The 13,160-nt window shown below is 63.7% G+C and overlaps 2 protein-coding genes across 2 annotated transcripts; one reads left to right on the top strand and one right to left on the bottom strand.

The window, feature by feature from the left end:
- Window positions 1–892: 892 nt before the first annotated feature.
- On the top strand, window positions 893–4,443 carry ASB8 (ankyrin repeat and SOCS box containing 8). The gene is made up of 3 exons (XM_074853852.1): window positions 893–1,261; window positions 2,155–2,259; window positions 2,745–4,443. Exons 1-3 carry the CDS (start codon window positions 1,145–1,147, stop codon window positions 3,375–3,377), a joined length of 855 nt encoding a protein of 284 aa, XP_074709953.1. The 5' UTR covers window positions 893–1,144; the 3' UTR covers window positions 3,378–4,443.
- A 483-nt stretch (window positions 4,444–4,926) lies between these two features.
- Window positions 4,927–12,202, bottom strand: PFKM (phosphofructokinase, muscle). Its single transcript, XM_074853838.1, has 22 exons — window positions 12,015–12,202; window positions 11,273–11,346; window positions 11,082–11,159; window positions 10,642–10,831; window positions 10,233–10,398; window positions 10,087–10,131; window positions 9,878–9,986; window positions 9,709–9,804; window positions 9,485–9,577; window positions 9,266–9,391; window positions 8,080–8,144; window positions 7,891–7,954; window positions 7,653–7,799; window positions 7,315–7,385; window positions 7,134–7,221; window positions 6,894–7,046; window positions 6,627–6,791; window positions 6,441–6,502; window positions 6,218–6,329; window positions 5,989–6,088; window positions 5,695–5,800; window positions 4,927–5,604 (listed from the first exon to the last, which is right to left on the bottom strand). Exons 1-22 carry the CDS (start codon window positions 12,103–12,105, stop codon window positions 5,457–5,459), a joined length of 2,349 nt encoding a protein of 782 aa, XP_074709939.1. The 5' UTR covers window positions 12,106–12,202; the 3' UTR covers window positions 4,927–5,456.
- Window positions 12,203–13,160: the final 958 nt, after the last annotated feature.

Below are 13,160 nucleotides of genomic sequence, written 5' to 3' on the forward strand. Positions count from 1 at the left end.
GCTGGGTCACCCCCAGGCTGGGCTGTCACCCTGTCAGGGTGTCAGGTCACCCCCAAGCCTGGCTGTCACCGTGTTGGGGTGCTGGGTCACCCCCAGGCTGGGCTGTCACCCTGTCAGGGTGTCAGGTCACCCCCAAGCCTGGCTGTCACCGTGTTGGGGTGCTGGGTCACCCCCAGGCTGGGCTGTCACACTGTCAGGGTGTCAGGTCACCCCCAAGCCTGGCTGTCACTGTGTCAGAGTGTTGGTCACCCCCTGAGCTTGGCTGTCACCGTGTCGGGGTGCTGGGTCACCCCGGGCTGGGCTGTCACCCCTCAGCTGCCGAGCCACCCCGTGTGACAGGCCCGGGCTGTGGTGACAACCCGCTCAGGGGTCCACGGCAGGAGCTGTCGTCACACCCGGGCACGGACCCGTCCCCAGCTCCGCCACTGTCCGACTGTCCCCAAGAGGCAGAGAAACACCGGTGTCACCCAGCGCAAGGACACCCCAGTGTCACCCTCACAGGGACACTCCGGTGTCCCCCTGGGGTGGCACCTGCGGGCCTCGGCCCAGGGCGCTCTGAGGGTGCGCCAGGCCCCGTTGCCATGGCGACGCCGAGGCCGGGGGTCCTCAGGGTCCCCCTCAGCGCTGCCACCGGAACCCAGCGGGCGCGCAGGGAGAGGGCGGATTGGTGGAGAGCCGGGAGAGGGGCGGGGCTTGAGGGCGGGATCGGCTGGCGATTGGAGGAAAGCAAGCAGCGGGGGGCGGGACCTCCGAGGCCGGGGGCGGAAGAACCGGGAGGAGGCGGAGCCTCGGGGGATGCTGGGAGCCGGATTGGCGGAGAGGTGAGGGAAGGGGCGTGGCCTCCCCTGCGCACGCGCGGCCGCGCCTTCCCATCACTTCCGGGTGGCGGCGGTTTCCGCCTCCAGCTGGGCCTGGAGCGGCCGCGCTGGGACCGCGCGGACGCCCGGGATCTCCCCCAGGACCCCCCCGGGACTTTTCCGGGACCCTCCCGCTTCTCCACACGGCGCTCGGTGCGGCCCGGGCAGCTCTTCCCGCCCACCCCACCCCCCCCCCGCCGCAGCGGGGGGGCCCGTCGGGGCCTGGCGCCGGGGGCTCGGCGGGGCCGCCCGGGGCATGCGGAGGCGGCGGCCGGCCGGCGCGCACTATGTGGTACATCATGCAGAGCATCCAGAGCAAGTACTCGCTGTCGGAGCGGCTCATCCGCACCATCGCCGCCATCCGTTCCTTCCCGCGGGACAACGTGGAGGATCTCATCGGCAGGGTGAGCCGCCCCGGGCCCCCCCCAGCCCCCCGGCCCGGCCCTGGAGGAGACGGAGGGTTTGTAGGAGAGGGGACCCCCTCCGTGAGCTACCGGGGTGCCCCGGTGCTGCGGGGGGGGAGGTGTTTCCCGGCTGGAAGGGCCGCGCCGGGCTGTGCGCATCGCTCCCGTTGGGGTGAGATTCTTGAAGCTGGAGCCTGCCCTTGGCCCCGCGGAGGGGGAGTCCGGGGGCTTCACCTCTGCCCGGGTCACTCTTACGAGCTAAGCCTGACTGATCCGGGCAGCTGCTGAGCTATTTCGGGTGACGAGGGCTCTGCAGAGCGGCTTAACCCTCCTCTGAGACGCCCTTTCAAAGCCGATGAGCCCCCGGGTTGAGCTCGGGGCTGTGCCCCGCCTCGGGGGGATGCTCCCAGGGCACCTCAAGCCCTGCCGGAGCTTTGCCGGTGAGTTTTGAACCGCTGCCGGTTTATTTACCGGAGCCAGAGCACCCTGCTTGCCTTTCCAACCCCCCTGCCCTGTCGGCCTCGCACCAGCCGTTCCTCGTGATGCTGCCGGAGCGGAGAGCTGGCACGCAGACAGCAAGCGGCTGCGTGGGTTGTACCGGACCCTTGTGGCACCCAGGGCATCGTTTAGTAACGATTAATTAATTAAAATGAAAGCCAGGAGCAGGGACACAGGCTGTGGAGTGCTTCTGCCCGGCGGGGAGCTCTGTGCAACCGCGGTGCCCGGCCTGAAAACAAACCCCAGGGCTTGCGTGGGAGCGTGACGTTGGGTAGCTATTAATAAACGTTTTCTAACGATGCAAATCAAGGTGCATCAGCTGCTGCTGGAGGTGGAAAAGGGCCAAGAACGGGTGGGTTTGCTAATCCCGACTGCGGTTTCCTGTGCTCTCGCAGGGCGCCGACGTGAACTGCATGCACGGCACCCTGAAACCGCTGCACTGCGCCTGCATGGTGGCTGACGCCGACTGCGTCGAGCTGCTGCTGCAGAAGGGAGCCGAGGTAAACGCTCGGAGAGAACAAAACCATGTTAAAAAAACGCAAAGGGCCCTTGGAAAAACGGGGCCGGGAAGGCGGGAGGCAGCGGTGGGTGCTGAGATTTGAGCCGACGGTTTTAAGTGGGGCCAGTTTTGGGCCCCCTCACAGGGCAAAATGGGCCCAGGGGAAGGTTTATCGTCCCGGTAGGGAGTGAAATATTTATTCCTGGGAGCTCAGGAGTGTTGCTCGTCCGCAGAGGGAGGGTCATTTTGCGGCGGAAGCCTGAAGGGAAAATCAAAACCTATATATTGCCTGATTTTTGGCACTTCTGGCCGCTGGCGGGTCATCCCTCCTCCAACTCCCTGCCTCATTTTCCCATCCACTAAATCTGGGAGGTGGAAACAGTTCCGTGTGTTGCTGGCGGAGCTTCCCCCGCCGCCAGCAGGAGCTGGGGTACCTCAGTGACCCCCCCATCCAGATCCTTTCTCCTCCCTCCCCTTCACCTGCAGGTCAACGCCCTGGATGGCTACAACCGAACGGCCCTTCACTACGCGGCGGAAAAGGACGAAACCTGCGTGGAAATCCTCTTGGAGTACGGGGCCAACCCCAACGCGCTGGACGGCAACAAGGACACCCCGCTCCACTGGGCCGCCTTCAAGAACAACGCCGAGTGCGTGCGGTCGCTGCTGGAGAACGGCGCCTTGGTGAACGCCCGCGATTACAACAACGACACGCCGCTCAGCTGGGCGGCCATGAAGGGGAACCTGGAGAGCGTTAGCATCCTGCTCGACTTCGGGGCGGAGGTTCGGGTGGTTAATTTGAAAGGCCAAACCCCCATCTCGCGCTTGGTGGCATTGCTGGTTCGGGGCTTGGGTACGGAACGTGAGGATTCCTGCTTCGATCTTCTCCATCGAGCTATCGGACATTTTGAGCTGAGAAAAAATGGCAGCATGCCCTGGGAGGTGACGAGGGATCAGCAGCTCTGCGAAAAGCTCACCCTGCTCTGCTCGGCCCCCGGTACCTTACAGACGCTGTCGCGTTACGCCGTACGCCGCAGCCTGGGCGTGCGGTTCCTGCCGGAGGCGGTGAAGCAGCTGCCCCTGCCCACCTGCCTGAAGGAGTACGTGCTGCTCCTCAGCTAAGCGCAGGACGAGGCGCCGGGGCTCTTCGTCACCGCTTCCTCGTGGCGAGCGCCGGGAAATGAGGTTGACCGTTTGGTGTGGGACTCGCGGGTGCCGGAGTCCCCTCCCCGGTCGCCGTCCCGGTTTCCATCCCGCTCCGCTCAGAGCTGGCGCGGGGCAGCGGGGACCCACCGGTGCTGCTCCGCGGCGTCTCTCTGCCCGCAGCGCCTGCTCAGCAGCTCCTCACCCCTCGATTTCAGCCTGTGAGATGAACAAGCCCCCTTTAATGGCAAATTATATCCCAGCTGTTGGATTAACCTGTTTTTTTCCCTTTTTTTTTTTTTTTTTTTTGTGTGTGTTGGGGCAGACCTTGGGGAAAGGAAGGCTTTGTAGGTGCGGGGAGAACGGGGAAACGCTCCTTCTTTGAAGGACCTGAGGCAGGAAATCACGAGAAGGTGTTGTCAGACCCGGAGAAGTCCCGTGGGACGCGTCAGCTGAAATTCTGGTGGAAACCCCCCGCCCCCAAGCGCCTGTAGCGAGCCCGTACGTCGTGTAACGCTGCGGGCTGACGCCTTCGCTCGGCGCCAACACCCCGACACAACCACAACACCCCGCAGACGGGGCAGCGCTTGTGTGTCCGCAGCCTTTCAACACGTGGAAGTGTTATTTTTTCCCTTCTTATCTATTATTTTTAAGACGCCTCAGCGCTGCGGAGGGGAAGAAGGTGGGAGCAGCTCAAGAGCCGACGCTGTGGGGCTGTGATTTGTGTGAGCGGAGGAAATGTTTCTCTCCCTCTCGAGTTGCTCTGCTCAGAGCGTGGCTGCTCTGTGCCCCGGAGCAGAGGGTTTCCCTCCCACCTGCCACGCCATAACCCACCCCGAGCTCTTCCTTAGCTTCGCTTGTGCACCGCCAACTCACCGTTTTTCTTGTTGATTTTATTTCTGTGTGTGTACGTAGGGATTTTAGGAGGGCAGGCGGGCAGCGGGGCGCCGGGCAGGACCGCCGTGGGCAGCACCCGCTCTCCGTGGGGCCGGCAGCGGCGTCCCCGTCGCGTGTTCACGGAAATAAACAGCTCGCTCGCCGCGCGCTCGGAGGTGTCTGTCGCACGCTGGCGGCCGGGCTCACCGAGGGAGCGCAGGGGCTCGGCCCTGCTCTTTTGGGGTCCTCCCTGAACGGGGAGGCTGCGTCAGGGTGGGGTTTGGGGGTGCCGCTGCTGGTGTTTTATTCCCGTCCTCCGTTTTGGCCCCACGTACGGTCCCCGTCACACCTCAGAACTGGCCCGTGGTGACGCCTTTTAAACCCTCACGCTGATGAGTTTTGTGTGGGTTTTGCTTCCGACCGCAGCCTGCCCCCTCCGATCCCCCTCGCTGCTCCCCTCCACACTGCGCCGCCTCCACTTTTTGGGTTTTTTTGGGGGGGATCTTGACGATGCACCGAGCTGCATCATCCTCCGTGTGCGCGTTCCTCGCCCAGGGGTCCTGGGAGAGCCGCTCCCTGCGCTCGAAGGTGAAGTCAGGCAGGTAAACTTTTGTAATTGCTTTATGGGAGAAACTCGGGGGGGGGAGAAAAATCAGATTTTATATATTTTATTCCTCCCTGTTGGGCTGGGAAGTGAAGCCGTCGGGACCAGGGGTACGTGCGGAGCTGGGGGAGCCGCGTTCTCCTTCCCCGGGGGGTGAGCGCCGAGGGTCGGAGCACGATTCGTGTTGGCCACCACAACTGAGTGGTGAGTTTATTGAAGCGTCTTAATTCTGAATTTTTAACACTAGAACAGTGCCCTGGGGACTCTTCCCAGACCTCTTACTCTCAGCTCATCGCAATATCCCGCCGCAACACTTGGGGAACCGCTTTTCTGTTTAAAAAAGCCCGTAAAATAGCTAAACCAACCCAAAATTTACCCTGAGGAAACCTTCTGCTTCAGGAAAACCGCTCTTCTGCCGAGGCCACGGGTGCCCTCGGGGTGTGAAGGTGCTGCCTGGCTTCCCTGAGGGGGTGCAAGCTAGAACGGGGAGCGTGAGCTACAACGGGGAGCGCTTGTTTCGGGGGGTTCCCTGGGGGGACACGCTCCGGGGCGGGGGAGGCCATGCCAGCGATGGCCTTTTAAATGTTGGACTCGAGCGAGATCCTCTTGCGGGTGACGTGCTCCAGGTGGGCTTTCTCCGAGGTGTCCAGCTCGATGTTGTACTTGGCCAGGATTTTTAGGATGGGGCGAAGCTTCAGCCACCACTGCTCCTTGGGGATGCGGTGCCTGGGTGAGAGAGAGAGATGGAAATTATCCTGCCTGGGGTACGGCCTCGGGGGTGTGGGGTGGAGGGGGAAGCAAAGGGGGGGCACCTACTCGAAATCTGTCTGCTCCTTGAGCTCGGCGATGGGCTGGAAGACGAGGCTGCGCTTGCGCATGCCCAGCAGACAAGCCGAGTCGGCCGTGTTGGCGAAGATCCGACCTGTGAGGGGAGGTGGGGAGCGAGCTTAGTGTTTTAGACACCACCCCCCGCTCCCAGGAGGGGAGAGCACCCCCAGAAATGTGCAGGGGAGCCCTTGCGTTGAGGTATCGGAGCACCCATGTGCGGTGGGAAGGAAAACAAGGCAGAGACGCCCCCCCACGCCCCCCCCAGCCCGGTGTGGCACCCACCGTGCCGGGAGCACTCCTTGATCTTCCCCGTGATCCAGGCCACCGCCTTGGCACCCATTTTGGTGCCAAAGTTCCTGTCGAAGGGGGTCGGGGTGCCGCCCTGCGCCGGAAAAGTCATTGGGTGAATGGGGGGAAGCCCCAGGCGAGGGTCTCCCAACCCACAGCCCCTTCCCCGGGCGGGGTGGGGGGGTGTCCCCCATTCCTGTTGCCTGTCGGGGGGGGCCCGTACCTGCTGCATGTGCCCCAGCACGTTTTTCCGGCAGTCGAAGGTGCCCTTCCCCTCCTCCGAGTAGAGGTTGTAGATGAAATCGGTGGTGTAGTTCTCGTTGCACCGCTCGTTCCTGCGCCAGGGGAAGGAGATGAGCTCGCGGCGGGGTGGGGGGGGGCGTTGACATGAGCGTGGCAGGTCTCAGCCACCCCCCCTCACTTATCCCACCCCAGGAGGGACGTACCTGAGCACCAGCCCCCTCTTCACCGTCGTCTTCATCTTTTCAGTTAAATGCTCCACGTTGACCTTAGTAGAGCATGAAATGAGCCTGGTGGGGCTTGGAAACGGGAATAAATGCGGCCCCCACCCCCCCGGGGTTGCGGCCGTGCCCCGAGTGGGGGGATATGGGGTGTGCGGGGGGGTCCCCAACCTGCAAATCGTGGATGTTGAAGTGCTCCTCGTAGATGTAGGCGGCATCGGCGCCGGCCGCCAGCCCCGCCATGGTGGCCAAGTAGCCGCAGAAGCCGCCCATGGTCTCGATGATGAAGACGCGGCGCTTGGTCCCGGCCGCCGACTGCTTGATGCGGTCGCAGGTCTGCGGAGGTGGAAGAATTAGGGTGGGAAAAAAAGGGGATTTAGGTTAATAGATGCTGCTGTTAAATGGGGAAGGGGGCTGGGGGGGGGCACGGGGCCGCACCGTGGTGATGGTGTTGAGCGCGGTGTCGGCGCCGATGCTGAAGTCGGAGCCGGGGACGTTGTTGGAGACGGTGGCGGGGATGATGCAGAGCGGGATGCAGAGCTCCTCGTACTTGGCCCTGCCCTCCACCAGCTCCAGGCTGCCCGTGAAAGCCTGTGGGCAGCAGGTCGGTGTAGGCAGGGTGCAGGCAGGGTGCCGGCAGCTGCCTGCACCCTCCCACCACGACCCCCTCGCACTCACCTCGAAGCCGCCGATGATGATCAGCCCGTGGATGCCGAAGTTGCTGATGTTGATGCTGATTTCCTCAAAGTATTTCTTGGGCAGGGTCCTGCGAGGGTGAAACCTCCCTGGTTGAGCCCGCCCGGCCTGGGGGGGCTCGACTTGGGGACCCCCCCCATGGGCTCCCCGGGAGGAGCGTTACCTCTTTGTCCCCAGTTTGGATCCTCCCAGTCCCGTCCAGCTGCCGACCGTGTCCCAGCCGATCTCTTCCACCTGGGGGGAAAGCAGCAAGTTAGAGGGGGACAGGGGAAGGATTTTGGGGTGCGCTGACCTTGCTGTGACCGTATCAGAGTTATATTGGGGTAACCCGGTGCCCCCCAGGCTGCGGGACAACAACGGGATGAACCACGGTGGGGTTGGGGTTAGAAAAGGGGTCGAGCATCCCCGTCCCGGGGGATCCCCCATCCCTGTGGGGCTGTGGCTGCTGCTTTTTGGGGCTGTACCCTCCCCCGTGCACCCCCTTTTTCCTGGGGTTCGCACCCTCCCGTAGGCGAGCCCCTCGAAGCCGTCGTGCACCGCCAGCATCCGGTGCCCGTGGATGAGGCCGATGCGCACGGTCGACCTGACGGCCGCGTTCATGCCGGCGGCCGGGGCGCCCACGTTGAGCACGGCCAGCGTGTAACCACTCTGCGGGGGGGGGAAAAGAGCTGGTGTCGGTGGGGGGGGGCTTGTGGGGTTCAGGGGGGGGTCCCCATCACCCCCTTCCCCGCTGCCGTACCTTGGTGGAGGGGGGGCGGATGTGTGCCAGCAGCTTGTACACGTTCCAGTTGTTTTGGAAACTCCTGCAAAGGTCGGGGGGAGGGGGGAAAGGTGGGTGTGGGAGCCCCGGGGGTGCCCTGCGGGGTGTGTGTGGGGGGTGTTGGCTGGAGCCCCAAGTCCCTGCCGGAATTGGGGTGCAGACGCTCACCGGCCCCGCAGCTTCAGAGCGTCTTCGAAGCGCCCCTCGTTCATCGCCATCGTCACGTCTTTGGTCTGTGGGGAGCAAAGGGGGGGGTGGTGTGTGAAGATGGACGGGTTTGCGCCGTGCCGGCCGGGTTTGCGTCGCGTGGGACGGGATTGCATCTCCCTGCGTGGCTTTGTGCTGCACCGCGGGGGGTTGCAGCGCATCCGACGGGTTTGCGTCGCACCGGCTGAGTTTTAATCGCGCCAGCCGGGTTCGCATCACACCGTGTGGCTTTCACAGAATCCCAGAATCATCCGGGTTGGAAGAGCCCTTGAAGCTCCTCCAGCCCCACCATGAACCTCCCCCTGACCGTTCCCAACTCCACCAGATCCCTCAGCGCTGGCTCAACCCGACTCTTCAACCCCTCCAGGGATGGGGACTCCCCCCCTGCCCTGGGCAGCCCATTCCAACGCCCAACAGCCCCTTCTGCAAAGAAATCCTTCCTAAGAGCCAGTCTGACCCTGCCCTGGCGCAGCTTGAGGCCATTCCCTCTTGGCCTGCCGCTGGCTCCTTGGCTCAAGAGACTCCTCCCCCCTCTCTGCACCCTCCTTTCAGGGAGTTGCAGAGGGCCATGAGGTCTCCCCTCAGCCTCCTCTTCTCCACACTAAACCCCCCCCAGGTCCCTCAGCCGCTCCCCATCAGACCTGTGCTCCAGACCCTGCACCAGCTCCGTTGCCCTTCTCTGGACACGCTCGAGTCATTCAAGGGCCTTTTTGGGGTGAGGGGCCCAAAACTGAACCCACTCATCGAGGGGCGGCCTCACCAGTGCCGAGCACAGGGGTCAGATCCCTTCCCTGTCCCTGCTGGCCACGCTGGTGCTGGTACAAGCCAGGATGCCGTTGGCACCGCACCAGATGGGTTTGCGTTGGGTTGGATGGATTTGCACCGTGCTGGCTGGGTTTGCGTCGCGTGGGCCAGCTTTGCATCGCACCGCGGGGCTTTGACTCGCCCCCGCCGGGTTTTTACCCGCGCTGGCCGGGTCTGCGTCACACCGGATGCGTTTGCGCCGCACCGGCCGGGCTTTCGTCACGCCGCGTGCCTTTGCCTCCCTAAAGCCGCGTTCGCTTTATACCGGCTGTGTTTGCAGTGCAGCCCTCTGGGGGGGGCACCCAGGGGTGCTCTTGGGGGGTCCCAGCCCCCCCTTACTCACCACCTGGACACACTCCATGAGGGGCAGGCGCACGGCTTGGTTGCCCGAGAGGCTGACGACGCAGGCGGGGGTCTCGGGGGTCCCCTCCAGCAGAGCCATGACGGCTTCAACACCCATCCGGCTGCCCTGTGGGGACGGGGATGGGGACGGGGACGTCACCCCCCTCCACCCTGGGGACCCCCTCTCCCCCAGGGTCGCACGGGGGAGGGAGCTGCCTACCAGGATGCGGTCGAAGGCGGAGGGTGTCCCGCCACGCTGGACGTGGCCCAAAATGGTGACGCGGGTGTCGTATCCCAAACGCTTCACCACCAGCTGCAAGACAGGGATGCGCCTGGATCCGGCCCCGCTGTGGGGCCGGGAAAGGGCTGGGGAGACAAAAAAAACCCCAAAAAAAACCCCAAAAAAAAGAAAAAAGGGGCTTCCTCCCCGCCATCCCCGCTCACGGTTTTGATGTCGTCGGAGGTGATGGCCTTGCCGTGCTTGTCGATGGCGCCTTCGGCCACGATGATGATGTTCAGCCTCGAGCCGCCCACACGGGTCTGGGGGGGGCAGAACCGGGGGTGACAACGGGGACAGGGACGGGGACAAGGCACCCGCCGGAGCCCGTCCTACCTCCGTCAGCCTCCGGCACAAGTGGTCTTCCCAGTCATCCTCGGGGGGGGCCTCGGGGATGAAGACCCAGTCGGCGCCACAGGCCAGGGCGGTGATGAGCGCCAGGTAGCTGAAACGGGTTAAAAAGAGGCCGTTTAGGGTTTTTTTTCCCCCCCCCCGCCCACTTTCTTTATCGGGAGTCGGATCTAGGTGGCGGCGCGGGGACGTACCCGCAGTGGCGACCCATGACTTCCAGCACGAAGGTCCGCTGGTGGCTGCGGGAGACACGAGTTTCACCCCACGACAAGCCCGAGCGGGGCGCGGACACCTGGGTCCCCCCCCTCCGGCGTGGGGACACGGGGGGGGTCCCCGTCACCTCTGGGCCGTGGTGGTGATGGCATCCACGATCTCCATGATGCGGTGCAGCGCCGAGTCGGTGCCGATGGTCATGTCGGTGCCGCAGAAATCGTTGTCGATGGAGCCCACCATGCCCACGATGTTCAGGTGACTCGATTTCTTCGCCTCCTCCGCCGTGATCCCCCCTGCCGCAGGGTGGGACACCCCCTTTTCCCTCTGCGTCCCCCCCAAAACATCCCCACGGGGCCTCACACCGACACAAACCTCCCGCGCGCGGGGGGAAAAAAAAAACCCGCTTTTTTTATCTACAACCCCTCCTGATTTTGGTACAGCCGCCCGGATTTTGGTACAAAACCACCATTTTCTTTCCACCCTGCAGATAAAATTTTGGGGGACACACTCCCCCCCCCCCCCCCCCCCCAACGTACCCCCTTTCACCAGCTCGGTCAAGAGGCTGCTCCACTCGGCGCGGAAGGTGTCGGCGCCGGTGAGGCTGCCGTCGCCACCGATGACGCAGAGGTTGGTGATGCCGCGTTTCACCAGGTTACGGGCAGCTTTCAGGCGTCCCTCGTGCGTCCGAAAATCTTGGCAGCGGGCGCTGCCGATGACCGTACCCCCCTGCGGGACCCCGACGTGGGTGCTGGGTGTCCCCCCCCCCACCCCTCCATGGACAGAGGGGTGGTAGGGAGGTGTCCCTGTGTCCTCCCTACCATCCCTTCCCCCCCCTTCCCTCCTCCTCCTCCCTTCTCCCAGCTCCAGTTTCGGGTTATTTTCAGGCTTGACCCCAGCGCCGCGGCGTAGGGTTACACCATCTGCCCCCTTGGCCCCCGCCATCGGTGCACCGAGCTGGCCGGGCTCAGCCACTCACCAGCTGCAGCATCATGGAGACGCTCTCCCACGTGGCCTCCTTGATGTTGTCCCCACCGTCCACCAGCCCCTGGTAGCCCTGAGGGGGGGGGGACACACACATACACACAACGTGGTGTTAAAACAACCCCCCTCAAGGGTTTGGGGGGGGCTAAAAAAATTGAGGGGGGGGGCGGAAATACCAGCACCCACCTCATGCACGAAGTAGACCTTGGCGCCGGTGTAGATCCCCACCCGCACCACGGCGCGGACGGCCGCGTTCATGCCTGGGGGAGGAGGAGAGTGTCACCCCCTGGGGACCCCCAAAGCCATTATGCCCCCCCCCCCACCTCGCACAGCGCCCCAGACCCCCCCCCCCGGCCCCGACACGGAGCCGGCCCCGCAGCTGCCCGGGTTATTTTTGCCCCGGTGACATTTAGCGGCGGTGCCGCATGACACCGGGTGACAAGCGCAGTGGCGGCGGCAGAAAGGGTGGGGGGGGTGGGGGGGAAGCCAAGCAGAGACCCCCCCCACAGGCTGGAAGAGGCCCTCCCCCCCCCCAACTGGGGTGCCCCCCATTCCTGCAGCCAGCCAGGTGGAGGGCAAGCTTTGGGCTGAATCCCTGCGTTTTCAGGCAACTTCTCTGGCGTTGGCTTCGTGCCGGGACACTGCTCCTGTCCCCGTAAGCCCCCCCTAAATTTTGGCGTGGGGGGACGCGCACCCAGACCCCCCCCCTGCACCCCAAAACTCCCCTTAACTCTACCCCACGGCTTCCTCGCCCGCCGACCCCCCCAAGGTCACCCCCAAAACCCCGACCCGGAGAAAACCCCTCGAGCAACTCAACAGGCTGCAGGAATCTGCCCACCAAAGTCCCGTTTTCACCTGGTTTCGCCCCAAAATGGGGCTCGACCCTCACGCAACCGCCAGCTTTTGGGGTCACCGGGGTGTCCCTTACCCTGGGCGTCCCCCCCGGAGGTGAGGACGGCGATGGCTTTGCCGGCACCCAGGCTCTCGCTGTGCCCATGTCCCCGCAGCGTCTGCGCCATCTTCTTGGCTGGAAAAAGAGGAAAATTGGGCAAAAAAAGGGTGGGAAGGGTGGCGAGGTCCCCCCCAGTCCCGGTGGCACCCGCAGACTGGCACCCGCCGCCCCGCCAGCCCCTAAATGGGGCCCCCAGAGGGAGGGGCGGGGGGCGGGGGGTGTCCCCTCCCCGGCATGGGGGGGCACAGTCCTGCAGGTGCTGGTCTGCGCTCCTTACTGGTACCAGTCTGTATTCCTTACTGGTACCAGTCTGTCCTCCTTACTGGTGCCAGTCTGTCCTCTTTACTGGTACCAGTCTGTATTCCTTACTGGTACCAGTCTGTATTCCTTACTGGTACCAGTCTGTCCTCCTTACTGGTGCCAGTCTGTCCTCTTTACTGGTACCAGTCTGTATTCCTTACTGGTACCAGTCTGTCCTCCTTACTGGTGCCAGTCTGTCCTCTTTACTGGTACCAGTCTGTATTCCTTACTGGTGCCAGTCTGTCCTCCTTACTGGTGCCAGTCTGTATTCCTTACTGGTGCCAGTCTGTCCTCCTTACTGGTACCAGTCTGTCCTCCTTACTGGTGCCAGTCTGTATTCCTTACTGGTACCAGTCTGTCCTCCTTACTGGTACCAGTCTGCCCTCCTTACTGGTGCCAGTCTGCCCTCCTTACTGGTACCAGTCTGTATTCCTTACTAGTACCAGTCTGCCCTCCTTACTGGTGCCAGTCTGTATTCCCTACTGGTACCAGTCTGCCCTCCTTACTGGTATGAGTCTCTATTCCTTACTGGCACCAGTCTGCTCACACTGCTGGTACCAGTCTGTCATCCTTACTGGTACCAGTATGTATTCCCTGCTGATGCCAGTGTGTCTTCTATACTTGTACCAGTTGGCCCTCCTTACTGGTTCCAGTCTGTATTCCCTGTGGGTACTGGTCTGCCCTCCCTGCTGGTAACCAGCGGGCACTGACCTGGCGGGTGCCCCCCCCTCAGGGCGAGGGGGAGGAAGGTGAGGAAGAGGAGGACGACGGCGAGGGAGAGCGCGGCCGAGAGGAGGAGCCGGGAGGCCTCGGGGGAGAGCT

This window comes from Strix uralensis, chromosome 33 (assembly GCF_047716275.1).
Source record: "Strix uralensis isolate ZFMK-TIS-50842 chromosome 33, bStrUra1, whole genome shotgun sequence".
Lineage (NCBI taxonomy): Eukaryota > Metazoa > Chordata > Aves > Strigiformes > Strigidae > Strix > Strix uralensis.

Excerpts from the sequence above, each read along its gene's own strand:
- ASB8 (XM_074853852.1), top strand. The coding sequence starts at position 1,145 with ATGTGGTACATCATGCAGAGCATCCAGAGCAAGTACTCGCTGTCGGAG. Across the intron at positions 1,262-2,154 it reads TGGAGGATCTCATCGGCAGG|GGCGCCGACGTGAACTGCAT; the intron begins GTGAGCCGCCCC and ends GTGCTCTCGCAG. Across the intron at positions 2,260-2,744 it reads TGCTGCAGAAGGGAGCCGAG|GTCAACGCCCTGGATGGCTA; the intron begins GTAAACGCTCGG and ends CTTCACCTGCAG.
- PFKM (XM_074853838.1), bottom strand. The coding sequence starts at position 12,105 with ATGGCGCAGACGCTGCGGGGACATGGGCACAGCGAGAGCCTGGGTGCC. Across the intron at positions 11,347-12,014 it reads CTCCGGGGGGGACGCCCAGG|GCATGAACGCGGCCGTCCGC; the intron begins GTAAGGGACACC and ends CTCCTCCCCCAG. Across the intron at positions 9,578-9,708 it reads CCTCCGACGACATCAAAACC|CTGGTGGTGAAGCGTTTGGG; the intron begins GTGAGCGGGGAT and ends CCTGTCTTGCAG.